Source organism: Esox lucius, chromosome 13, assembly GCF_011004845.1.
Source record: "Esox lucius isolate fEsoLuc1 chromosome 13, fEsoLuc1.pri, whole genome shotgun sequence".
Classification (NCBI taxonomy): domain Eukaryota; kingdom Metazoa; phylum Chordata; class Actinopteri; order Esociformes; family Esocidae; genus Esox; species Esox lucius.
The window spans coordinates 901,558-929,273 of record NC_047581.1 but is presented as its reverse complement, the minus strand read 5'-3'; the positions used below and the strand labels follow the sequence as shown (position 1 = coordinate 929,273).

At 42.5% G+C, this 27,716-nt stretch overlaps 1 protein-coding gene and 1 long non-coding RNA gene across 7 annotated transcripts; both read right to left on the bottom strand.

Annotated features, from left to right (window-relative positions):
- Positions 1-699: 699 nt before the first annotated feature.
- brd3b (bromodomain containing 3b) lies at positions 700-24,914 on the bottom strand. 6 transcript variants are annotated; one of them, XM_010864491.5, is made up of 13 exons: positions 24,780-24,913; positions 23,504-23,840; positions 21,131-21,268; positions 8,506-8,653; positions 8,199-8,383; positions 7,378-7,749; positions 7,100-7,228; positions 6,816-7,013; positions 6,343-6,411; positions 5,076-5,314; positions 4,541-4,830; positions 3,926-4,051; positions 700-3,120 (listed from the first exon to the last, which is right to left on the bottom strand). In XM_010864491.5, exons 2-13 carry the CDS (start codon positions 23,693-23,695, stop codon positions 3,002-3,004), a joined length of 2,205 nt encoding a protein of 734 aa, XP_010862793.1. In that variant the 5' UTR covers positions 23,696-23,840; positions 24,780-24,913; the 3' UTR covers positions 700-3,001. The 6 variants fall into 6 exon arrangements, with proteins under 6 accessions (XP_010862793.1, XP_010862794.1, XP_010862795.1 ...); XM_010864492.5 differs by having other exon boundaries at positions 23,504-23,837; XM_010864493.5 differs by having other exon boundaries at positions 6,831-7,013; positions 24,780-24,911.
- Positions 24,915-25,524: 610 nt separating this feature from the next.
- On the bottom strand, positions 25,525-27,397 carry LOC109615340. Its single transcript, XR_002196331.2, has 3 exons — positions 27,356-27,397; positions 26,254-26,493; positions 25,525-25,992 (listed from the first exon to the last, which is right to left on the bottom strand). It is a non-coding gene; the product is annotated as an uncharacterized LOC109615340 (long non-coding RNA).
- Positions 27,398-27,716: the final 319 nt, after the last annotated feature.

The following is a 27,716-nucleotide window of genomic DNA, read 5'->3' as shown; positions in this document are numbered from 1 at the left end:
TATGGTGAACATTATGCTGCCTGCAACATCATCCAGCATGACCGGTTTGGCAGTGGGTCAGTGATTGTCTGGGGAGGCATATCCTTGGAAGGTAGCAGAGAGCACCACATGCTAGCAAAAAGTACCCTGACTGCTGTTAGGTACCGGGATGAAATCCAGACTCGTTGTTAGACTTTAAGTTGTGAGGTGCAGTGGGCCCTGGGTTCCTCTTGGAGTAGGACAATGTCCAGTCTCATGTGGCCACAATGTGTAGGCTGTTCCTGGATGACGAATGCATTGATGCCATTGACTAGTCCTTACGTTCCTCAGATCTGACTCTAATTCAGAACCTCCGGGACTTTATTCATTGGTGCATCCAAAGCCACCAAGCAGCGCCACAATGATGCCCTGATCCAGGTCTGGGAGGAGATCCCTCAGGACACCATCCGCCCACTCAATCAGGAGCATGCCCAGATGGGAGTGCCTTCAGGCACGTGGGGGTCATACATACCACTGAGTCAACATTATGAGTTGCCCTGTTGAAATTCACAAGTTGGAACAGCCTGTGATTTCAATTGTTGACATAGATTTTCGGTGTAAGTTTGATTCCAGCCCTCAATCAGTTGGACCGTTACATAAGACACTAGTTCATTTTTTTAAGTAGACTAAAGATCTGTGATGTGGATGGGATATAAAGAAAACCCTGGAGCTCACAGTCGGTATATGTTTATGTGGTTTATTTATGAAAACAAAGGAACTCAGAAAATAAGGGATTCCATGTAAATAATTACATCAAATATTCACTTTTTGTTTGCCCTGCATCCCCATGTGATTTCACCCTTAAACAACCCCAAAACTACAACATGAATCTTTAGTTTTCTCAAAGACTGATGTCTAGAAGTTACTATAGAAGTTACTATACAGTGCTCAAAAATATTTAAGAAAAGGTACGGCAGGAGTGCATGCAAATACATAAAATAATTTTAAAATATAAAAATTAACTATTATATGTTGACCAAAAACTAAAATAAACACATCAGTGAATATGGTGAAAATACTTATATATATACTCCAGTCTCAACTTCACTCAGGCAAACCCAGCTGTTTTTTTGTTTTTGTTTTTTTTTTATGAAAGAGGTTGTCTGAAACTCTAATGAGGTTAATGGGAATTTAGCAGATAAAACATCACCACTACTAACAACTAGCCTAACTGAAATGGATCTCAGCTTCATGAACCGCAGTTGTAAATGATCTCAAATTGATAGAACACACCACCTCAGAAATTACAGATACAGAAGAGTAAAAATCCAGTAACAACAGGTGTATTGTATTAGGTAAACAAGCAGTTTGAATGAATTATTCAGAATTTGGAAGGAAGACTAGATTGTGTATTATGACACATCTAACTAGTTTTGTTTATAGAGGTCTTTGAAATGCCAAGATATTAACAAAATAATATGTACTTTTAGATTGACTTTTGTCTTGATAAAACAAATTTAGTTTTTGTACATGTGGTGATTAGTCGATTATACATTAGAGACTGAGAGCCCATAGATCTTCACTCAAAAGAAACTGGCTATACTGGAAGTGTCAATTTACCTACTTCTGGCATATAACCATCATGTTCAAAAGAAAGACTAGCCCATACACAGAAAAAGGACATTATTACATTCAATAATAAGAGTTGTTGGATATGGCACATGCCAAATAGTATACTAACAGGCCGGGAAACAAACCACAAGAGTGTGACGTGTGTTAGACATCTTAGGAGCATCCGTTTAACATTAACACTGGCTGCATAGAGATACATGTAAAGAACAGTGACTACAGAAGTGTCAAACTCCAAAACCAGTCTAAACTGCTTTTTTTTTTTTTTTTTGGACAAATCATCAGGTGACCTCTTTATGAGAAGCAGATGTTAAAAGGTTCTAGTACATCTAGGGGTTAATTACTTTGGGAGCAATCAAACCAAATAAAAAGAGAAAAGTTAATTTAGTCCACATACTGAGTGCTGAACACCAAAGCAACACTACTGAAAAATGAGACAAAAGATATTAGACAAATGGAAAGTGTTCGAATAGCAACTTTACTTTGCCACAAATGTGTAGATAAAAACAGCCTCAGGAAATACACATGGGGCAAGTCCCATGTTGCTCAGTTGAAAGAGCATGGTAATTGCAATTTCTGGGTTGTGGGTTCAATTCCCACTGGGTAGTGCTCTCACTACTATAAGTCACTCTAGATAAGAGCGGCAGCTAAATTACTAAACATTTAAATGTAAAATCTCTTAAGTCAATGTACTATCCAAACGCAGTCGAGCGTTAACCCACAATTACATTGAACAGACCCTTGAGACATAACAGATTTAAATACTGTGGAAAATTTTACAAACAGTTTCCAATTCTGTGTCAGATTATCGTTAAAACCATTTGTTTTACATTGGAAATTCGATGTATGACCATAAAAATATTATTTTTTCATATCACCATTTCCATGAAACCAACATTTTTTATGGAATGTTGTGAGGTGGCAAAGATCAAACTAGAGGCAACAGCCATCCCAGAAAGAGAGACTGTATATCTCTGTTGTCCAAACCAAAATCAATCTTAGTGTTAATCTTAAAGGTTTACTACTTATATAACATAGTCTTTCAAATAGGATTCAGCTATGAGCACCCATGTAAAGCAGAAAACTTTTTTATCTTGAATTAAAATAACTAACACACGTGTTGTTCTGGTGATACCAGGCATTTCCCTTTGAGGGCCAGCAAAAACAAACCCAGACTATGTTCAGTCAGCTACATCCTCTTACACATTTCCTACTTTCTGTCTCTAAAGGCATTTCTAAATACAAAACATTATCAATATCCTCAGTCGTTGAAAGTCTTTTCATTATCTTATAAAAGTAATCCGGGGGGGGGGGGGGGGGGGGGGGTAAAGTAGATTACTACCTAAAATGGGAGGCAAATTAGCTAGGGTGAGAGGGGGGATTTAGGATTAGAGGGGAGAGGGTCTTTCTCAGATCAATCGGAGTCACTGCTTTCTGAGCTGGAGCCACTGGAACTGCTGCTGCCTGAGTCAGAGGAGCTACTGCTGCCGCTCAGCCGAGAGGCACCACCTCCTGGTGCTGATCCTGCCTTTTCTGCACAGAAGAATGGAGGTGGTGAGGCATGGGTTAATATAGAGGCACTTGGTCAATTTCAGGGCATCAAAGAAAAAACAGACTGACATCCTTTTCAAGGAGAGCATCAACAGACTATTATACACAGCCTAGAGCTGAGCAAGTAGGACACCAATTACTACTTCAATGGTAGGTGCGGTTATGTTGACATTGTTCAATGACAATTGGTCAGGGAATGGTAGTAGTTGTCCAAAGAAACGTCACACCCAGCCACAAATAGGTTAGAAAAGGGCCAATCCCAAATCAAACCCTAAGGCCGCAGCACTTGTGGCATTCAGAAAGGAATTTACAGGTGTAAGCAATCTGGCAATACCTGCACCTTGCCCTCTGATTGGCTAGGTGTAAGATTCACCATGTTACTTATCCCACTCTGATCCTCTCTGATCTCCATGAATATATATGGAGAAGGGCTTAGGGGTCAATTTGGGATTGAGCCATGGAGAATAGACACCCAAAAGCATTTGAGAGGAGGTTCTTGGTTAGGAGAAAAATAGATAGCCATTCAAGCAGTCAGAAAGTGTTTTGTACCGAAAGGTCTAAATCTGTTCCATTTCCCTCCATGACTAAAGCTTCCTGACATGAACTCCATGCCTAGCTAGAAATGTGTGTTGGGGCGGGGTCTACTGAGCCTTTAAAACTAGACAAAAACATCTAAATCTACAAAGCAACAACAAAACAGCCACCAAGGCATCAGGTTTTCCCTTGCCTAAACTATTCTAGCCCATTTTGGCAGCCTGTCGCAGTGGGAGCTCTGAAACACAGGTACCTTTTTTGGGCGGTTTCTTGTTGTGGTTCAGTTGTCCGCTCACGTCCTGTAGCCTCTTTTCTAACTCTTTCTTCTTTTCCTGAACCAGTTCTTCCTTAGACCTGGCACTCTTTTTCCCAATGCCGACTGCGGGAGACACACAGCGCCATGTAATAAGTTCCCACATGTATTTTTTGCGCATGTGGCAACAAGCTGCATGTCTTTGTCCGCTCTAACATCTAGTTTCTGTGTTTTGGCCATTGTTATGAGTCCACTTGAAATCTAATTGGACGGAAACTAAAGTTCCAGTTAAAGTCAGAATTGTGCTTTTTGATTTATACTTCTGGCGTCGCATTCAACTGAAGAACACGCATTGCTACGAACTGCACTGCATACGAGACAGTTTCACCTGAGCTAAAAGCAAAGTGTTCATGAACCACCAACGCTAGTCGTATGCAAGGGTGAGTTTACCTCAGTTCAAAGGGGAGGGTAGGGGGACAAACACGAGGAAGGTTTAGAGCATTTAGGCAAAAGCCAGAGAAAGACGTCATTTATCCATGAAGAAGCAGGTAACCATTAGAGACTGAAAAAGGACTTCAGGGGGGAAAAAAGCTGGACAGAGAGAGAGCTACTTACGTAAAAGTTTCCGCTGCTTTTTCTGCAAACAGGACTTGACGTATCGTTCAAGCTCACGGAGAGTTGAGGGCTTGAGTGTCTCAAAGTCTATCTCTATCTCATCCGGATTGGAATCACGCAGAGATGGCTCCCGGGACTGGATGATGTGGACCACCCTGCCCAACTTCTCACCAGGAAGACGGTTGATGTCCAGGCTGAGCTGGCGCTTCTCATCGTATGACATTGGAAGGGACGGTTCCTCTTCGGACTCATTGACAGCCGCCACCACCTTGGACCCTTTCTTCGGTTGCCTGAAAACATTTTGGTCAGATCATTGTAAGTCTACAGCTTTTGCCCTGTGGGGATGTTCAGTTTTGCACTGCGAGACGTTCAAGGTAGTTAGCAATAGATTGACTGGTCTTGATCCAGGTAATGTAGGGATAAGGGTCAGTCTTTTACAACAGGTTTTAATCCTGGCTGTACTGAGCAAAGTACTTATGGTGTTCAGGAGATTGTGAGGAACTACGAGACACAGAAAAACAGTAAATAGTAGTACCTTGTAGCCGCCACTGTGCTGTTTGGTTTCCGGACTGGAGCCTTCTTTTGATTAGCTGGCTTGGCTTGCTGTGTCGACTTGGGCTTCTTCTCATCATCAGCCTTCCCCTTGTTGGTTTTGACTTTGTCCTTCTCTTTGTCTTTAGTCGTCTTCTCCTTTTCCTTTTTCTCCTTCTTTTTCTTTGGTTTACTTACTGGGGCCTGCGAAAGAACAGCCAGCTGTTCGTGAACGGCCTTTAGCTGAGGAAAGAAGCACAGTCAGGAGTCACCCAAGGAGCTCAAATGTTGATGTATATAGCTGATGCAAGAACTCAGACAACATACTTGCAGTGTTGGCTAAATTAACACTTCTAATTTGGGATGTAGACAAGTGCAATCTGCAGAATCTCTGCCATTTTCGTTTTGGACCATTAACGACAGTAATAAGTTATATATATGACCTGGGAAGGTTTCCTTGGGGTCTTTCTTGCCAATTCATGCGTTTGCTCCGATACTTGGGTTTTATGAGTTAATGCATATTAAATCATACTCAAGTTATCACATTCATCTGTGTAAAAACTACACATGTTAAATACATTGCTTCACAAATTAATTTTACAAATGTAGTGGAAACAATTAAGTGTGTATAAACAGCAAATCCATTGATCTCAGAAAACAATACAATATTGGAATGCAAATGAAGCATCTACGTAAATATTTGGCCTGGGAAAAAAGATGGCAATAAAGCATACCGGCCACCAGCCTGTCCTGTCTACCTAACACTTTAAATGAAGAAGCAAATGACTACCCAAATAGCACATTGACTGATTTCAGAAGAAATATTGAACAGAAAAATAAGATTTTTGAATTGAGAACACTGACAGATCCTTACAAAAAAATGTCTTACAGTAATTTTATAAATTAACTGTTACAATGCAGTAAAAGCATTTGAAATCACTGCCAGAATCATCAAAACCCTCTGCTAACACTATTTGCCACCAGCCAACTCTGTCACCACCATGAAAGTGATCATCTTTTCACTAAAAGTAATGCAATGTTGGGTAAAAAAAATTAAAACAGCATCTTGAAACTATAATTTTTTTTTACTCAGTAAGGACTATCTAGGCCTACATGTCGCTTGCTACTGAGGGAAACACCATCTACCCAGCACACTTAGAACCCATTAAAGAGATCTGATTCCCAAATGTAACCCTCTACCGCTCTTTCAACAAGGTGCAGTACAAAAATAAAAGAGTTTTGTGGGGACGGGGAAGTAAGAGATAAATCACCTGAAAACGTTTGGCACACCCGTTTTTTTTCCCCGCCCTGTTACCATTGGGGTGCTCCACAGTGATTTGCTGGTAAGAAAGCCAAAGGGGAAATCAGGGGACAAAGATAGAAAAACTCCAAAAGATCATGTTAACATCCTAGCAGCACAACAGAACTATTTCATCATCAGAGCTAAATAATTGTGACCATTGGTATGAATGAAATGTAAAACATTGCTCTAAATGTAAGCTCTACAGTTTCAGCATGCACGCCATAATACCAAGATATTCTAACAGATTTTGGCAGCATGTGGCGGTAGAGGGTTAACTGTCACTTTTACTGTGGATGGCCGGCTGAAAACAATCTGCACATTATGGAGTGGCTTTGATTTTGTGGTGGCGTTCTAAATCTCATGGGGAGGGGGGGGGGGGTTTATCTCCCTGTTCATCCATCCACGTGTTTTGGATCTTGGTCCTTGGTTGTGACAACCCACCTGTTCCGAACCCACCTGTTCCTGCAGTTCTGCGAGCCGCGTGGCCCGCTCCTCCTCCGAGTCCGAGCTCTCCGAGCTGGAGGTGTTGCCGCTGCTTTCACTGCTCTCTGTACTCTTGCTTACCACCGGTGTGGTGGATGGCTGTGTGGTTTCGATGGGCTCGTCCGGAATCTTGGCAAATCGCATTTCAAACACATCCTTAAAAACAAGAAGACAAAAAAGGGCCAGTTCAACCGACAGTACTCCAATGAGACAACTTGGCTGTCTGAAGAATTTTATAATACCTGAAGCTTCCTGGCCATGGCTACAACCTCGTGATCGGGGGGGTTGTACTTGTAGCAATTTGAAAACATTAACCGTACATCCGTGGCAAAGCTTTGGGCATCTTGATAATCCCGGCTATCCATTTTTTTCTGTGGATACAGAGCACAAGCTGAGGATGCCATTTCTTTTAAAGAAAACATGAAAACATTTGCTAACAAAAAAAACACAAAACAGTGATCAAGTAAAAATGTACTTTGATCTGGTTTAGGAGTGTGTCAAGAGTGAACAGGGGACCTACCTTAACAGTGCTGAGGTCCATGGGGTGCTTGATGATTTCATGATAGTCGTGCAGTTCGAGCGCTTCTGCATCAACAGGCTTGTAGAAAGGCCAAGCATAGGCTGCGTGTTTCTTAGAGAGCATCTCCTTCAGAATGACGTCGCAGTGCTTGAGCTGCTCACCGAGCTTGCCTTTCTTGCCGCCAGACAGGGGCGCCTCGCCGTCCTCTGTGTCCTTTTTAAGGTTTTTGACAGGCCGGACTGCACTCTCCCTCCTGGACAAGACTTTCCCCTGTTTGGATTCCACATGCTGGGTAGGGGAGTCACTTCTACTGGCCGCAATTGCTGAGGTTGTGGGAGTTGTTGTGTCTGCTTTCCGCTTCACCCCCTTTTTCTGCGTTAAAGACATGGTCAAACGCAAGCACATTAGATTGTTTTTAAGAAGGCATGGCATATGTAAGGCCAATAACTGCGGCTATTTGTTTATCTGGATCCTGATGCAACATGGATTACAGCCCTTAGCTGTGGTTTATTTGCCATATACCATAAACCCGAGAGAGGCCGGCTTGTAATTATAAGTGTTAACCAACATAATTAAAACAGTAAACAAATGAATTGGCACCATACTTTCGGTTTATTTTAACCTTAAGGCACAAGGGAGTGTGGTATTATGACCAATATAAGACTATGAACTGTTCTTAAGGAAAATGCGAGAAGGGAATGGTATATTCCCTCAACGTGGTATATGCCTTATTTATATACCCATTCCCCAGGAGTGCGGTCCTAAAATAAAATAAGAATCCACTAAGGAGCCACTAGACTGGCCAGTCTTTCCGGACTTACCTTGATGACTGGCTGTGCAGTGGGAACAACGGCCATAATGGAGGCAGCGGGAGGGGGGACAGGGGTAACAGAGGTGATGGTTGGCACTGGCGTGGCTGCTATTACAGGTGTCTGAGACACAAGTGGAGGGGAGCTTGGGTAAGAGGATGGGGGTGAATCCATTGACTCAGCCTGTGCGTGGCTCTCTGTAAAAAATAAATAATAATTATGACGCATAAAGCGAACAATTGTAAATTACAGACCATTTCCCCTTAGGACAACTTTTCGTTAGTGCAAGTCCCTTCCAACTGTCAAAGGCGGGAATTACCTGCACTAACAGGCCCTCCTGGTTTGCGGGCAGCTTTAATTTTTGGGGCTGGTGGTAGCAGCTCCACCTCCTCCTGAGGCATTTGGGCCACTTTCTGCAGGAATATCTTCTCCAAAGCCTGAGCCATCAGCACAATGTCATCTGTAGGCTAGAGGAACACAAGAACAAATAGGCTGTGTGTTAAAGATAAAGGTGAACATGGTCAGATGGCCTAATCAAAAACTACAAATATCTACAATAAGTCAAACAGGATTTGATTGGTTTAAGTAAAATGTTGACACATTTAATAACACTTGAAATTGTTTCCTGAAGTGCATAGTTGGGCTGGTATTTCAGTAAAAAGATCTAACAAATTATCAACAGATTTTTGGAACATACTCCCAGGTTAGGGTGTTCCTTGTTCCAGCATGGCTGCTACTTATTTACAGTGGGGAGAACAAGTATTTGATAACCTGCAAAATCGGCAGTGTTTCCTACTTACGAAGCATGTAAACGTCTATAATTTTATCATAGGTACACTTCAACTGTGAGAGACGGAATCTAAAACAAAATCGAGAAAGTCACATTGTATGATTTTTTTATAATTAATTAGCATTTTATTGCATGACATAAGTATTTGATCACCTACCAACCACTAAGAATTCCGGCTCTCACAGACCTGTTAGTTTTTCTTTAAGAAACCCTCCTGTTCCCCAGTCATTACCTGTATTAACTGCACCTGTTTGAATTTCGTTACCTGTATAAAAGACCCCTATCCACACACTCAAACAGACTCCAAACTCTCCACAATGGCCAAGACCAGAGAGCTGTGAAAGGACATTAGGGATAAAATTGTAGACCTGCACAAGGCTGGGATGGGATACAGGACAATAGGCAAGCAGCTTGGTGAAAAGTCAACAACTGTTGGCGCAATTATTAGAAAATGGAAGAAGTTCAAGATGACGGTCAATTTCCCTCAATTTGGGCCTCCATGCAAGATCTCACCTCATGGGGCATCAATGATCATGAAGGATCAGCCCAGAACTACACGGCAGGACCTGGTCACTGACCTGAAGAGAGCTGGGACCACAGTCTCAAAGAAAACCATTAGTAACACACTACGCCGTCATGGATTAAAATCCTGCAATGCACGCAAGGTCCCCCTGCTCAAGCCAGCGCATGTCCAGGCTCGTATGAAGTTTGCCAATGACCATCCGGATGATCCAGAGGAGAAATGGGAGAAGGTCTGATGAGACAAAAATTTAGCTTTTTGGTCTAAACTCCACTCGCCGTGTTTGGAGGAAGAAGGATGAGTACCACCCCAAGAACACCATCCCACCCGTGAAGCATGGAGGTGGAAACACCTTTCTTTGGGGATGCTTTTCTGCAAAGGGGACAGGACGACTGCACCGTATTGAGGGGAGGATGGATCGGGCCATGTATCACGAGATCTTGGCCAACAACCTCCTTCCCTCAGTAAGAGCAGACAAGATGGGTCTTCCAGCATGCCAACGACCCGAAACACACAGCCAGGGCAACGAAGGAGTGGCTCCGTAAGAAGCATCTCAAGGTCCTGGAGTGGCCTAGCCAGTCTCCAGACCCGAACCCAACAGAAAATCTTTGGAGGGATCTGGAAGTCCGTATTGCCCAGCGACAGCCCCGAATCCTGAAGGATCTGGAGAAGGTCTGTATGGAGCAGTGGGCCAAAATCCCTGCTGCAGTGTGTGCAAACCTGGTCAAGAACTACAGGAAACGTATGATCTCTGTAATTTCAAACAAAGGTTTCTGTACCAAATATTACGTTTTTGACCAAGTTCTGTTGTATCAAATACTTGTGTCAAATTATTTACTTAATCATACAATGTGATTTTCTGGATTTTTTTTTTAGATTCCGTCACTCACAGTTGAGTGACGGAATCTATGATACGATACAAATTATAGACATGCTTTATAAGTGGGAAAACCTGCAAATTCGGCAGTGTATTAAATACTTGTTCTCCCCACTAAGTAATTAAAGAGAAACTGCAGCGAGAACCAACTCAACACTTGTTGAAAACGAGAAGTTCCCTGTGGTTGCTTCACCATTTATTATAATGAAAGATGTTTACGGTATGTACTCTTAATTGGTAATTAATCTAAATTTTACTTTGTTTTTTCATTGCAATTTTCAGACACTTCTTAAATTTGACATTGTTTAATTTTGTTCTAAATAACCCATATAAAGTTGTCATTTGTTGCATTATTAACCCATTCACGTCAAGGGTTCTGTGGAGTTTGTTTTTCAGCTTGAAATGCAGCTTTTGTGGCTTGGGATGCAGTTTCAATTCATGCATTTTGACAATGCTAATACTTGGCTGGGAAAAAGGTGAATAACGGCTTGTTGTGATATAACTCCATGGACCTTCAAGAACAACTCAGGGTAAGCAACATTTCTCCCAAAGATTAATCTAGGTCAAACCATCCTTTTAATATTTTGTAGAAACGCCTTTTGTTTCAACACACTAAGTATATGATACTCATGTAACAGTGTTGCAGGGTCAATAGTAATTCTGGCACATTCTTGGCAGATTTGCTCAAGGTTTGTTGGATGATGCTTATGGACTGCAATTTTTAAATAGAGACACATTATGAATAGGACTGAGATCAGGACTTTGACTGGGCCATTATAGGACATTCACATTTTTGTTCTTGAGCCACTGCAATATTGCTTTGGCCTTTTGTTTGGTATTGATGTCCTTCTTTGGCAAATTTCCTCCAAACTAAACTTTTTAGACATTGCAACTGAAATCACAGGCTGTTCCAACTTGTGTGAATTTTATCAAGCCAACTGAAAATGTGACTCAGTGTGTATATCCCCCACCTGCCTGTATGCACTCCCGGCAATGTCTGGGCATGCTCCTGATGAGAACGTGGATAATGTCCTGGGTGAAATCCTTCCAGACCTGGATTAGGGCATCATTGAGCTCCTGGACAGTCTAAGGTGCTACTTGGCGGCAGCGGTGAACACACTGATCCATAACGTTCTCAAATGGATTCAGGTCTGGGGAACGTGAGGGCCAGTCAATGGCATCAATATCTTCATCATCCAGGAACTGTCTACACATTCTGGCCACATGAGGCCAGGCATTGTCCTGCACCAGGAGGAACCCAGGGCCCACTGCACCAGCCTAATGTTGCAGGCAGCATCATGTTCACCACAGCGTTTCCAGAGTCTATCATGTCTGTCATATGTACTCCGTGTGAACCTGCTCTCATCTGTGAAGAGAACAGGGTTCCAGTGTTGGACCTGCCAAATCTGATGTTTTCTGGCGAATGCCAATCAAGCTACACAGTGCTGGGCTGTGAGCACAGGTCCCACTAGAGGCAGTTTGGTGGTCATTTAGGTCATTTTGCAGGGCTCTGTCAGTGCTCCTCTGGTTCTTCCTCACACAAAGGAATAGATATCGGTCCTGCTTCTGGATTGATGCCCTTCTATGGCCCTGTCCAACTCACCAGGAGACGGGCCGTTACACGAGGAATGTCCTCCATGTTCTTGACTGTACAGGGTGACAACAAACCTTCTTGCGATGGCTCGTATGGAGGAGCCATCCTTGAGTAGGTGGACTACATGTGCATCCCGAGTGGGCTGCAGGTACCGCCTCATGCTACCAGTAGTGACAAGGACGCTAGCAAAATGCAAAACTAGAGAAGAATCAGTCAGGAAGGATAAGGGGAGAACTAATGTCTGTGGCCACCACCTGCAAAACCATTCCTTTTTTGGGTCCCTCCAGTGTACCTGTTCTCACTATTATTTGCACCAAAACAGGTGAGACTGATTCACAATCACTTATGCATCCTAGCTGGACAGATTGATATCCCTGAAGTTTAATTGACTTTGTTATACTGTGATAATTAAATGTTCCCCTAATTATTTTGAGAAGTGTATAAACAAGATCCAGAAATGCTGCTGGGTTCTCTGAGCTCATTTCAGATTGACTGAGGCAAAATGTGAAACTGTCCCAGGGTCCAACATATTTCTTTTTTTTTTTTTTAAACTTACTGGCCCAAAAAGCATTTTACTGTCCATCCTTCCAAAGGTTGAGTATTTGGTTGAGTCTTTATGAAGTGCATTCTGGATATATTAAACTTTTTTTTCCTAATTATAGACATTTTCTAATTATAGAAATGTATAAAAAGACAACGAAACATTTCACTTTTAAACAAAACACTAAAACATTCATCCCTGGGGAACAAGGCGAATGGCCGGTCCATCTTAGTTACTAGGTATGCGGTTGTTAAGTCGTGCAATCACCCAATGGGTATCTGCATTTAAATTCCTGACCAGTACGGTCAAGGGCTTTGAAGTCGGATTGCCAGCCAAACTCTTAGCTGTCATGCAGACCAGTTGCTGTTTGCTATTGGCATGGCTGGTCAGGGACTGTTTGTGAAAGTTGTCAGTACCTTTGTAAAAAGACCCACATTTGTCCTCTCTTGCCAGAAACCTATGACAGACAACACAGTGCATCGGAGTTCCATCGAGGTTGAAACAGGTACATCATGTTTAGCCCTGACCTAAAAATGTTTTTGACCTAAAAAAAATCTTTGCTGCCTTCTTCACTTGAGTGATTTGCCCGAAATGTTAAAAGTTTTATTGAAAAACAACACAAGACAGCCATGCATCACATCACTCGAGTGGCCAAGAGCACACGCAAAGAGCTGCAATGTAGTTATTTGTGCAAACAATTGGAGAATGTCAAGTGTATAATGCGATTATTTGTTTCAATGTCCAGAAAATAATTAAATGGCCTGATCAGGACAGTTATATATATATATATATATATATATATATATATATATATATATATATATATATATATATATATATATGTATGTATAAATAATAGTTTTATTAGTCCAAATAGATTTTTTACTGTCCCTGGGCCATTTGGGCCATCCAGACAATATCTTTTTCATGGAAGGCCTTGCTTATTTCAGCCAGACAATGCCAAACCACATTCTGCATGTATTACAACAGCATGGCTTCAAAGTAAGAGAGTATGGGTGGTAAATTGGCCTGCCCACAGTAGAGACCTATCAACCATTGAAAACATTTGGCGCATTATTAAACGGAAAATACGACAAAGGAGACCCCGAACTGTTGAGCAGCTGAAATCCAATAAAGTAAGAATGGGAAAACATTTAATTCAAAACGAAAGCTATTGGTCTCCTCAGTTCCCAAACACTTACAGGGGGTGATGTTAAAAGAAAAGGAGATGCAACACAGTAATAAACATGACCCTGTCCCAACTTTTTTGAAACATGTTGCTGGCATCACACTCAAGATGGGTTTATACACCAATCAGCCATAACATTATAACCACCTACCTAAAATTGTGTAGGTCCCCCTTTTGCCACCAAAACAGCTCTGACCCGTCGAGGCATGGACTCCCCTAGACCTCTGAAAGTGTGCTGTGGTATCTGGCACCAAGATGTTAGCAGCAGATCCTTTAAATCCTATAAGTTGCACGGTTGGGCTTCCATGGATCGGACCTGTTTGTCCAGACTTGTTTGTCCACCAGAGATGCTGGAATGGATTGAGATCTGGGGAATTTGGAGGCCAAGTCAACACCTTGAACTCGTTGTGTTACTCAAACCATTCCTGAACATTTTTTGCTTTGTGGCCAATGCCATCAGGGTATACCGTTGCCATGAAAGGGTGCCCATGGTCTGCTGCAATGCTCAAGTTGTACGTGTCAAAATAACATCCACGTGGATGCCAGGACCAAAGGTTTTCCCAGCAATGTTTCCCAACATTGCCCAAAGCATCACACTGCCTCCGCCGGCTTGCCTTCTTCCTTTAGTGGATCCTGGTGCCATGTGCTCCCCAGGTAAGCGACGCACACGCGCCCAGCCATGCATGTGATGTAAAAGAAAACCTGATTCATCAGACCAGGCCACCTTCTTCCATTGCTCCGCGGTCCAGTTCTGATGCTCACATGCCCATTGTAGGAGCTTTCGGCAGTGGACAGGGGTCAGCATGGGCAACCTGACTGGTCTGTGGCTTCGCAGACCCACAAGCAACAAACTGTGATGCACTGACACCTTTCTATCAGCACCAGCTTTAACTTTATCAGCAATTTGAGCTTCAGTAGCTCGTCTGTTTGGATCGGACCACACAGGCCAGCCATCGCTCCCCACGGGCATCATTGAGCCTTGGCTGCCCATGACCCTGTCGCCGGTTCACAGCTTTTGCTTCCTTTGACCACTTTTGATAGGTACTGACCACTGCAGATCGGGAACACCCCACAAGGGCTGTAGTTTTGCATATGCTCTGACCCAGTCTAGCTTTCACAATTCGGCCCTTGTCAAAGTCGCTCAGATCCTTACGGTTGCCCATTTTTCCTCCTTCTAACACATCAACTTTGAGGAAAGACTGTTCACTTCCTGCCTAATATATCCCACTCACTGACAGGTGCCATGATAACTAGTGGTACAACGGATCGTCATTGATCCGTGATCCGTTCGGATCAATATCTTCGGTTCGGCACACACGTGATCCGCGGATTGATTTATGAAAAAAATAAGTTGTGCGCATGTTCAGTCCACACACAGCGTGGTCATGGCGAGCGGAGGAACGGAGGTGCTTGAACGCCCTGCGTTTTTTAACCCCCCCTGTATGGGAGCATTTTGGCTTCCCTGTCAAATATAATGAAGCAAAGAGGTTAGTGGATAAAACCATGACGTGTGTAGGCACTGTGGCACAAGAAAGCCATATGACAGTGGAAACACATCAAGCATGGCCCCGCATTTGAAGCGACATCACCCCGGTGTTTCACTCACAGGAGTGAAAACGAAAGCTGCTCAACAACCGCTTATCAACATGGCATTTAAGCAGACCGGGCTAAAGCCATCACAAACACTATCGGTGTGTTTAAAGGTGCAGACATGAGGCCATATTCGGTTGTGCAAAACAAGGGCTTTAAACATGCGGAAAGTGCTTGAGCCACGTCACGACATCCCGTCGCGTACCCACTTCAGCGAAAAGATTGTGCCAGATCTTTATGAGCAGGAGAAGAAAAAAGTTGTGGATGAACTATCCCGAGCATCCTCTGTTGCGCTCACGACAGATGGGTGGACGTCCAGGGGAACGGAGAACTATGTGACGATAACCGCTCACTTCATCACAGCAGACTGGGAGATGATAAGTCCGGTGCTGCAGATAAGCCCCCTCTACGAGTCACACAAGCACTCATCTTGCGCAGGAACTGACAAGCAGTGGAGGAATGGAAGATAAAGGCCCAGTACTAGTAATATCCCAATCACAACTGATAATGCCAAAAATCTAATAAATGCAGTGAATGAGGCAGGACTGGGCACACATATAGGGTGCTTTGCACAAGTAGTGAATTTGGCATCACAGAAGGGAATCTCAGTCAATAGGATGGACCGCCTCCTTGGATCAGGAAGGTGGTTTCCTACTTCCACCGAAGCACAACAGCTGCTCATGTGCCTAAGACAAAGCAAGAAATGCTAAAGCTGCCTACTGTTGTTAAAAAGATATTATACTCCCCTTTGAACTGCTACCTTAACGTGGTGGAGGGGTTTGAGTACCCGAGTGACCCTAGGAGCTATGTTGTCTGGGGCTATATGCCCCTGGTAGGGTCTCCCAAGGCAAACAGGTCCTAGGCGACGGGTCAGAGTAAGAGCGGTTTAAAACCCCCTTAATGATGAGCAACATTTTGAGTTCTGTGAAATCGCCCGGTATGGCGCAGCCGGGGCCCCACCCTGGAGCCAGGCCCGGGGTTGGGGCTCGTACGCGAGCTCCTGGTGGCCGGGCCTTTCCCCATGGGGCCCGGCCGGGCTCAGCCCGAAGGTGCGACATGGGGCCGCCCTCCCGTGGGCTCACCACCCACAGGAGGGACCATAAGGGGCCGGTGCGGAGAGGATCGGGCGGCAGTCGAAGGCAGGGGCCTAGACAACCCGATCCCTGGACACGGAAACTAGCTTTAAGGACGTGGAATGTCACCTTGCTGGCGGGGAAGGAGCCTGAGATCGTGCGTGAGGTTGAGAGGTTCCGACTAGAGATAGTCGGGATCACCTCTACGCACGGCCTGGGCTCCGGAACCACACTCCTTGAGAGAGGATGGACTCGTCACCACTCTGGATCCGATGGCGGGGGAGGAAGCTGGACAGACTCAGCAGGCCCAAGCGTACTGTAAGGGTCTGCTGGGAACGTCTGGCCGAGTCTCCTGTCAGAGAGATCTTTAACTCCCACCTCCGGCAAAGCTTCGACTGGATCCCGAGGGAGGCTGGAGATATTGAGTCCGAGTGGACCATGTTCTCCACCGCCATTGTCGAAGCGGCCGCTCGGAGCTGTGGCCATAAGGTCTCCGGTGTCTGTCGAGGCGGCAATCCCCGAACCCGGTGGTGGACACCAGAAGTAAGGGATGCTGTCAAGCTGAAGAAAGAGTCCTATCAGGCCTGGTTGGCTTGTGGGACTCCTGAGGCAGCTGACGGGTACCGACAGGCCAAGCGGACTGCAGCCCGGGTGGTTGTGGAGGCAAAAACTCGGGCCTGGGAGGAGTTCGGTGAGGCCATGGAGAAGGACTATCGGCTGGCCTCAAAGAGATTCTGGCAAACCATCCGGCGCCTCAGGAGAGGGAAACAGTGCCCTACCAACGCTGTTTACAGTAGAGGTGGGCAGCTGTTGACCTCAACTGGGGATGTCATCGGGCGGTGGAAGGAGTACTTCAAGGATCTCAATCCCGCCGTCATGTCTTCCATTGAGGAAGCAGAGGATGAGGGCTCAGAGGTGGACTCGTCCATCACCCGCGCTGAAGTCACAGAGGTGGTCAAGAAACTCCTCGGTGGCAAGGCACCGGGGGTGGATGAGATCCGCCCTGAGTACCTCAAGTCTCTGGATGTTGTGGGGCTGTCTTGGCTGACATGCCTGTGCAACATCGCGTGGCAGTCGGGGACAGTGCCTCTGGGATGGCAGACCAGGGTGGTGATCCCTCTTTTTAAGAAGGGGGACCGGAGGGTGTGTTCCAACTATAGGGGGATCACACTTCTCAGCCTCCCTGGGAAAGTCTATGCCAGGGTTCTGGAGAGGAGAATACGGCCGATAGTAGAACCTCGGATTCAGGAGGAACAGTGTGGTTTTCGTCCAGGCCGTGGAACACTGGACCAGCTCTATACCCTCTGCAGGGTGATGGAGGGTTCATGGGAGTTCGCCCAAACAATCCACATGTGTTTTGTGGATTTGGAGAAGGCATTCGACTGTGTCCCTCGCGGCATCCTGTGGAGGGTGCTTCGGGAATATGGGGTCCACACGATTTCGTCTCTGCTCTTTGCGGATGATGTTGTCGTGAGCTGAGCTGCAAGGCTAAGGCTACTGAAAGCAGTGCAAAAACATTTTAGGGGTACAGTAACTGAAAAACGTCGGGAGACACTGCCTTAGAGATAGGGTGAGAAGCTCGGTCACCCGGGAGGAGCTCAGAGTAGAGCCGCTGCTTCTCCACATCGAGAGGGGTCAGCTGAGGTGGCTTGGGCATCTGTTTCGGATGCCTCCGGAACGCCTTCCTGGGAAGGTGTTCCAGTCCCGTCCCACCGGGAGGAGACCCCGGGGAAGACCTAGGACACGCTGGAGGGACTATGTCTCCCGGCTGGCCTGGGAACGCCTCGGTGTCCCCCCGGAAGAGCTGGAGGAAGTGTCTGGGGAGAGGGAAGTCTGGGCATCCCTGCTTAGACTGCTGCCCCCGCGACCCAGCCCCGGATAAGCGGAAGATGATGGATGGATGGGCACCTCAAGTTGATTTTATATATTTGAAAATCATAAGTGTTAATAAACAAAAAGATATGATAACGAGATTACCAGTGTTATTAATTTCACCGGTCAGTGGTCATAATGTTATGGCTGATTTCAGTCTGATATGTGGTGTTTGTATTATTGTCAATTTAATATAGCTATGAAATCATCTGCACATCACTGCATTCTGTTTTTATTTTACACAGCCACACAACTTTTTGGGAAAAAGGGTTGTATTTTTTTTTGTTTGTGTGTACATACACAAAAAGACCAATTTGTGTAAGTACTTTGTGTAATGTTTTTATTTACACCAATATAAAAATAAAAGGATTGTTAGTCCTAAATTGATATTTTTCTAAAATTTTATTTCACAAGAGATGTTCCAGACGGCCCATAGAATAATTTTTTTTCAAACAATCCATTATTTAAATCTGTCCCAGTCTAATGCCGCATTTCCACTGGTGTACCAGGGCTACACCGGTGATTTATGCTAACGTTGGCTATAGACTTTCCTGTTTCGACTATACATTTGGAACCAAGGACTTAAGGAGGGAGGAGTAAACTATCAAAACGATTTGGTTTTTCAGTTATGATTTTTTTTTGTATTTTTCTGGTAGTAAAATAAAATAAACAATAACGCCATGCTCAGTTTGTTTACAATACAGTGTTTGAAATGTAATACAATGCCTTCCTCAAACTCCTGAGACCAGCTCCTTCACCAACACTTGTGACAACGCAACTGGAAGCCAGTGAATTCATCATGTAGTTTGTAAATGATGTATTTTGTCAAAACTATCTACCCTTTAATAGAAGGATTTGGGAGAATTCTGAGGTACTTTTGCGGTCTCAGATCCCCATTTTTCTATTGAGTCAATGGCATCGTACCACCTTCGATTGTTCCAACTCTTTCCGTCTTTTCTTCCCTGTACTGTTGCTATATTTTCTTAATTTTATCATGGATTTGTTTGTTAGATGAGATGAAAACCATAACGAGAAGCCAACAATACACAAAGCAAATGATAAAGCAAACAATGCACATCGCTATTCGAATTGCACAACATGCCACGTTTTCACAGCACGTAACGCATCAACCCGCAAACTCCGTCTTGAGTCCTAAAGTCCGGGGCATGGCACCAAGTGAGAGCCGGGCTACTCGGCCACCGCCTAGTGGCCGAATGGTGCTGGCCCTTGTCAATGGTAACAGAAAAAAGCCTGGACTTCAGGGTAAAACACCAGTGTTTGGCACCAGTGGAAACAAGGCATAATTACCGTTAATAGCATGGTCCAAATTCATGAATTGAAACTTTTCATACCACTTGCTGCATTGCAATCAGGAAACGACTTCAAAACACTTCAAACTATATTAAGAAATCTGAATTGGTTGCATCGATTTTTTAAACTGTACACTGAAGAAACAGCCGGGGGAATTGGCTGAACTCAAACTGGAACTAGCAAACTATTTGCTACAGACACCATAAACAGCTTCTGTTCTTCAGCAGTGATGTCATCAAGGTGGGCGTGAACTTGAACCTCAACAAGCTATGTGAAGATAAGTTGCTTCACCTAGCTTTTTTAAATTGCTGTTAGTTTACACTTAGGTATGTTATTGCTTTATATATTTCTTAATTCTTGCTGCATGTGTCATGTCACAAGCATTTCCTTGTGCTGTGTTATTCGGTGAGTTTGATAAACAAACTGAACTTTTGGATTTCCTTTGTTTGTATCGATGTCAACTTCTGCTTGCTCTTTTGCCTGCTCGAAGATCTTGAGTTAATTAAATTCAGGCCGCTCTGCATACCTCTGCTCTCCCGAGTTGTATGGTGGGATTATCAATCAAGCAAATTTGCCAACGAGTCATACAAATTTTGAGAGAAACCTTTTAATACAGAGGATCGTGACCTACGTTCACTTAGAAGACTAAAGGCGAAATCTATAAAACATAGGAAAAGTACCAGTTAATTTGATAATTATATTGCGAAAAATGTAAACTACTTTGAGGAATAAAACATTGTCATGTTCTTTCAAGTAAACAACACAACTTGTCTTAGTTTGGAGTGTTTTAGAGTTGTTTTCCACTTGCAATGCAGCGTTGCGAAAAAGGTATGTAAGGTTTCCATTCATTCATTTGTTAGACGCTAATAATGCTAATTACTGACTGAGAAAGAGCTGAATAATGGATTGTTTTAAAAAATGACTGTGCCTTAAGGACCAACTGGGAGGGGACTGTCACCGAAATATGATTCTTTAATTTTCCAATACACAACCAATACAGCAGCTGAACAGCAGTGTACTGCAACATTATGCTGATGTCAAGCAAAGATAACTCAAACTTTCCAATATATTTGCTGATTGTTTTGCTATTACATATAACACTTTTTTTTATAGATCTTTTTAAGCCAATTCACTTATGTTAACAGGTGAATAATCAAGAAATGTAGGCTGATGACACTGACAACAAGCAATAAACAACAACATGCACTTTCGTCATTTTCTTGGACGGAGGGGGCCATTAAGGCAAAAATGTTGAGAACCACTGATATAAACTATTTAATATCTTATCACTTGTTCACTTTAAAATCCATGGCAAAGAAGGATCTGGTGACAGTTCTGGTGATGTAGTGACAGACAAGAATCTGTCAGTGAAGCCCCGTCTTTCACCAGGCCAGGCTAAGTAAGTTCAAGTTAGCGTAGTAAGCAGCAGGTTTGCTTCAGTGCATTGCATACTATGGTTTTTAGTCATACATTATGCTCGCTTTCTAGATCCAGAGATTAACAGGTAGCAGAAATTGCGGTTTGACTGATCGCTCACTCACACTATTCTTGCTTTCTTGTTGTTTTTCAATGAAGAGTATAAGTTACCTTATTGTAGATGTAACAGTTGGTAAACATAGTGTTGAAGTCCTGCATACATTCGCTGGCGCTCCAGTAGTAGTTATTCTCTAGCCTCTTCTTTATCGTTCCCATGTCCATTGGGCTCTTGATAACTTTATGATAGTCCTGTATGACAAAAGCAAAAAACACTCACTATAACTGTGTAATTAAATAGCCAGTAAAGAAACAATGTAATTGATGAATGTTGAAACCAGGCCTTAAAATTAACGTTGTTCTGGGGACGATAACAAATATGTCTGAGACGGTTCAACACAGGCTTTGGGATGTTTGTGGGATGATAGGCCAGAAGAAATCATCATATTTAGCTTAAAAGTTACTTAACTATGAATAATTAAGCCACATTACAAGCGCTGCAATGCATTCATCGGGGAGTTTGGCGGCGCATTGAGAGAACACCATTCTCAAATGCACACTTGATGAGAGCTGTTTTTGTAATATGATAGATGGATATATTGATTATAGCTAATGGTAAAAAGTGTATGAGGGAAGGTGCAACTACAGGATTGTGCCTTACTGCCTTTGGACAGTCCAATAAATGTTTTGTAAATCAAATAGGAAAGAAATTTTGCAAATCTAAATAATCTGCTTTTTTTCTGTGGTTGGATTTTAGCTGTGTTATAAGAAAGCTAAGATAGGCTATGTAAAACATTCAGGTTTCAAACAATTATGTAATTTAGGTTAAATAAATGTAAAACTATAAAAAATGTAATCATTGTATTTTTGGGCATTTAGACATATTAGAATACAAATTTTGCTTGCTGACTGAGGCTGCATTTTCCAGGAGTTGCTATGGCAATTTTGACCGGTATCTAAATTAACAGCCCGTCCTGAGAATAGCTCGCAAACGTGAACTAACTTCACTAGCTAGCTACACCATTTTTTTTACTAGCTGCCTAAGTGTATGGTAGACAGGTTTGAGTTATGATCAGGTAACTGCATGTTTGGCTTGCTGACGTTATATTTAGTTACTATAGGATGAAAGTGTGGGTGAAGCAGAGAAAGTGAAGTCTGGGGAACACACGATTTTTAGTAGGCTTTGTTGTGGTGTTATGTTGTTAAATGGGAAGAGAGTGGTGGAATATATTATCTCAATAGCATCCCCATGGAATATGATGTCGTTTAAGTTAGAGTTCAATTAGGAAAATATTTAATAACTAAAAATATGGTTTATGTAATGTCAACTGTCTGTATCAGAAATAAAGAAATTACATAGCGTTGCAAATGACCTAAACCCATGTTGGTATTTCAAAATGTAAAAAAAATCTAGTTGCGAGCCCTGGTTGAAACATAAGTGGATTCATCCCTTCACGCACAGTAATATAATTAGGCTATTACTTAACGTGTAATACACTGTTTTACATTCAAATGTCACAGCAAACCCAAATGCCTGACTACCAATAAAACAGGGCTAAAGGCATTTGAACATAGTCCCTTTTTCAATGCACCCCTTCTGATATAAACTCTTTCATACATATTTTTCCTTAGTAGAACTCAGAATGTGTAATATATACATTGATATCATGCAAACTCTTACAAACAGATTAATGTAAATGTTTTAACAATGAATGTATATTATCTAGAAACAAACTGCATTTTTGTTGTTGTTGTGAATGCCATTGGTTGAGACATAACATGCTTTTGAATAGATGGTAGGTGTAATTTTTTTGCTGATTTAAAGGTTAAGTTCCTCCTATTCCCTCCTGCTTCTTCCCACCCTACAGTTTTTACTATAAAAATAATTGCTTGCCGCTGACTATGATACTGAATGAAAAAAATACTATGATACAAAATGTATGTAAAAATGAGTGAAATTCCGCTTTGATGCACTAAAATGGTTATAAAACATGTTCACTTCCAGATAGTGTCACAAAGTTAGTTGAAGGTCCACACAACAAAGAATGTTGAAAACAACCAAAATATATATGTTTTAAACTGAACTAGAAATCCAACATTTTTTTTTTTTTTTTTAAATCATCGAAAGATAAATTGACATTATTATTTTAGTTAACATTCAACCAGGGGTTCAAGAGTGGCCATCTTTGTGGTATTAATTAGAAGTTAAATGTGAGTTAAATGTAATGGTAAACTGAATTGGTTTTAATATATAGGTATATTAAAATAACACAGAAAAAAGTTAATATAGTTAGGCAACCCTGTTTGTAAGCTTTTAAATTCTCTCTCTATGTTTATATTTTCCAATGATGACGACGTGGATTTCTTAAAAGTCACACTGAATATGTAAAAATTGGGCAAATATATTAAATGCTTTTTTCAAATCAAAAGGAGTGTTGTCAACAACTGATTACATTCAAATTAATTGAAAACTACTAAGTCACTTACGGCAAGACATAATTTGATGGCATCCACAGGTGTGTAAAAGGGCCATGCAAACTGATGCTTCCATAGAGTCTTAACAACAACATTCTGCATGTACTGTAGTTGATTTGTTTTTCTGCCAGGCTTGTTGGGGTTGGTGAACTCTGGTGGCGGAGGGTTTACAAGTGCCGGGGCGGCCGCAGGAACAGCCGACATACTGGCAACAGGAGACCACTTCTTTCCTGTTCTGCAAAACGTCTGAGAGTATAGAGTTTTCAATGGATGCTTTGCTCCTCTTTCAGCTCCTTATTCCTCCAGCAGTAGGCACATCCCATCTCATGACCTGAGTGTCTGCACCCTGCTAAACAAACAGAGAAACATTGGAATGAGAAAATTAAATGATGTGTGTTTAAAAACATTTGAGACTTGGTAACTTTCAGATAGCAACTTCATAGTAAAGTAATCAGAGTCAACAACATAGGCCAGTATTTTACACAGTGGTAACGAAGCTATAATAAACTTTGACCAATTAATAAATAAATGAGAACTATATAAACATTACATTTACCCTACGACAGTCAATCACTTAATATAAGTAAAATGGACGACGTGAGTATTAAGCTAGATGCCAACAGCAATGATGTACTGTAGAGATCAACATATATATATAAAAAAAACACTTCAATTTCACGTCTAATTGTAGGAACATGGCTAGCTACTGTATCCCAAAAGCACGCTTAAACAAAAAAATGATATTGGTACATGAAACGTAAAACAACTATCAACAAACTGAACTGAAGATTTAGCTACACCCTCTATCTCACAAATAGTAGCTATTTCAAATGTATGATTGTGCATCACAACGTTACTCCTTTAAAAAGATGGCGGGCAGGGGAATGCATGCTAGCTTAGCTAGTTTGTTAACTAGCCTCTCAATCGGCAAAATCCTAAATGTGCACACCACGTAGAGCTTACTTACACATTACTTCACAAAGTAGAACTAAAATGAAACTAGTAGCTAGTGCGTTTTAGAAGTGCTAAAAATATTAAGACTGGGTTAGCTACCTTACAGTTCGAACTTAAGATAATTGTAGCGTTAGCTAACATTGGCTACTAGCCTAACAAATCATAGCTAGCTACAGTAGCTGGCTAGCTAATCTTTGTATGCATTGTTTCAAGGCGCCGAGAGGGCAGGCTGACAGAAAGCAACCTATATATTCACCATATTAGAGAAACAACTCGATATGCAATGCATCCCATCATTTCAAATACGCATATGAGAAAAAATTACAGGTTTTACTTTATTATTTTCTCCTCTAGTGGCTCCAGTGGTGGTTCGCTCGCAGATTTCTGGTACCTTTTATTTCAGCGAAGTAGCTAACGTTAGCATAATAGATGAGTTATCAGCTGTCTGTGATATCCCATGCCCATGCGCAATTTCGATCAGCATCATGGTCGTTGTTGTGTTTTGATGGGGAACGCATTTGGAATGAGGGTTTGTTCGTTAATTATTGACTACATATCCCGGGATGCACTTCCTTAAATACAAGCCATGTTTGGCCCAGTCAACTCCACACGTCGTCATGAAGGGAAACGTATTGCTCGAAGTTATCCATTAATACATCATTATTAATTGAATACAGTTATTACCTATTCAAGTACTTAACTTATAAGAACAACAGATTTAAAGTAATTGTGTACAATATAAAGTTATTACTTAATAGCTTCTAAAAGTAAGATTTTGATCAATCCTATATGCGTATTCACAACACCATTGCTCAGGAAATCAAGTAAATGAAAACAGAATTTTATGTTCACTAGTATGTAGAAACAATACACTACCTCTGGAAGGCTTTGAAACAGCTAAGATTTATTAATAGTAGTATTTCTGTCTGTACAACACATTGAAATGATATTTTACTCTGACTATATTTTAGTATTTTGTTCCTATGTCCATTGATATTACAGTGGCTAAAAGTGTGTAATGTTGTGCTTTCAAGACAAGTGGGACAATGTTCAACAAAACTTTGAACTGTGAACTCTCTGAACTATGACATTAGTACTTTTGGGAACTGAAAAATGGGGTTGGGGGTGATGGATCAGAAAGATCATCCAACTCGGGCAACATCTCAACTTTCCAACCTGAAGATTACTGACATTGTTCTTTTCCCAGTTCTTACTTATTCAGAATGAGGCATGGAAAGAACAGTGTTACATTTCGGCATCAAGAATCTTAAGGTCATGAAGGCGAATCTCTGGCATATTGCCTGAGTTTCTGACTTAGATTTCCAAGTTGGATGATTATTCAGAGTTCCCAGTTTCAGTTGTAGATTTTCCACAACAGTTCCATGTTACTCTTTGAAATATGTTTTATTAACATGGACAGATAAAATAAAGCCTGGGAATCATAAAGAAAGGAGGTGTGTGCTTGTACATTTTATTTTGGAAAACTGAACAGATATTTTCGAGACAAAAAGGTCAAAGGAATATGAAAGGAAAGGTCTGGTGTCCCCCTGGAGGATGAGGAGGAAGAGGTAACTGGAGACTGAATTCAGAGCTTGAATCAATCAAGGAAATGTATTTTATAAAGTATTTTTTGCATCAGCAATTGAGCATACCTTAGATTCAAAAGAATACTTCAGTATATAATTTATATTGACATTAATCCTCTGTCACATATATTAATACAATGTAAAATGGGCACTGAGACAGGACCCCTACTCCCCCAGCATATAAACTAATGTAGATAAAATGTAGGGACTTGTTCTACCCACCTTGCCAAGCCAACCAAAAACCACCCTGAGATGGGTTGTGTATACCCCAGACATCTCCCATCGCAATGTGATTGGGCCAGCATGGGTAATATATTAAGCCAGTGACTCTGACCCCATATGAGATGGGAGCCTGCCAGGCAAACACAGCAAGGATGGTTCCTCTATCCATTGCCATGCACTTCACCTTCATACCCATGGGCCAGTCTTCTTATAATAGATCCTACTGAAGAGACTGAAAACCTAAAAGAGACAAAGTGGAGACAAAGTCTGTGTGTTATACAGGAATCGCCCGAACATTCCACAACAACTGGTCTCTCTGGGAAAAAGCCCTGCTGGTCTGCAGCCCCTTACGCAATAAACTGCAATGCATTGTGTTTTCTGACGCCTTTCTGTCAGTACCAGCATCAGCGATTTGAGCTATAGTATCTTGTCTGTTGGATTGGATCAAACGGGCCAGCCTTCGCTCCCCATGTGCATCAATGAGCCTTGGTTGCCCATGACCCTGTTGCCGGTTAATCACTTTTCCTTCCTTGGACTAATTTTCAAGGGTTTCTGACCACTGCAGACCGAGAACACCCCACAACGGCTGCAGTTTTAGAGATGCTCTTACCCAGTCGTCTAGCCATCAATTTGGCCCTTGTCAAAGTTGCTCAGATCCTTTCACTTGCTCATTTTTCCTGCTTCTAACACATTCATTTTGAGGATGGAATGTTCATGTGCTGCCTAATATGTCCCACCGACTGACAGGTGCCATGATAACGAGAGTTTCAGTGTTATTCACTTCACCTGGTGTTACGCACGCCTCCCGGAGGAGAGCGCGCGCAACACCCCGCTACACGTGAGGCACCCTAGGAATTGTCAGAATTGGAATGGGGTCGTGGGTATGAGTATGGACGACAGAGGCAGGACTACCGTTTACAGGACTATTTAACACAACGGTAAATTAGGGAAAAGGGGCTGGACGGAACCAAAGCAAAGAACATAAAAATAAACCCAAGCCCCCAAATCCTACCTTACCTGTCAAACAGAGAACTAACCTAACTAGTACCTCTTGAACCGGTGCTCTAACCAAACTGCAGGGGGTGGTCCTCCCAGGTCTTACCTAGTGGTTTTAGAGTAAAGCTACGGGAGGTGTATGCCCCAGGGCCTCTTGCCTAAAGCACAATGGCTTTCCCCTTCCCCCCTGAAACAAATGAAAAAGGTTTTAACATAAACAATTGCCACAACACACAATCAAAGCACTAAATCACTAATGTACTACTACCTCACAGACCAAACAGCTAAAGCAGCAGCAGGAGTGATTCTCTCGTGAGATACCAGAACTGTGGCTTATATGCAGGCTAAACCAGCTGCAACCACTGACAAGCGGGCATAGGGGCTCTCCAATCAGCCTGAAACCCGACCAATCAGCTGCAATCGGCGATCAGGAAGCCAATTAGCCTGCAACCACCACATAGAACAAC

Bases quoted from the DNA above. Each gene is read 5' to 3' on its own strand.
- brd3b (XM_010864491.5), bottom strand. From the start codon at position 23,695: ATGTCGGCTGTTCCTGCGGCCGCCCCGGCACTTGTAAACCCTCCGCCA. The intron at 4,831-5,075 runs GTACTACTATTT...AAATGTTTTCAG, and splicing joins AGCACAGTGGCGGCTACAAG to GCAACCGAAGAAAGGGTCCA. The intron at 4,052-4,540 runs GTAAGTAGCTCT...TGTCTCCCGCAG, and splicing joins AAAGCAGCGGAAACTTTTAC to TCGGCATTGGGAAAAAGAGT.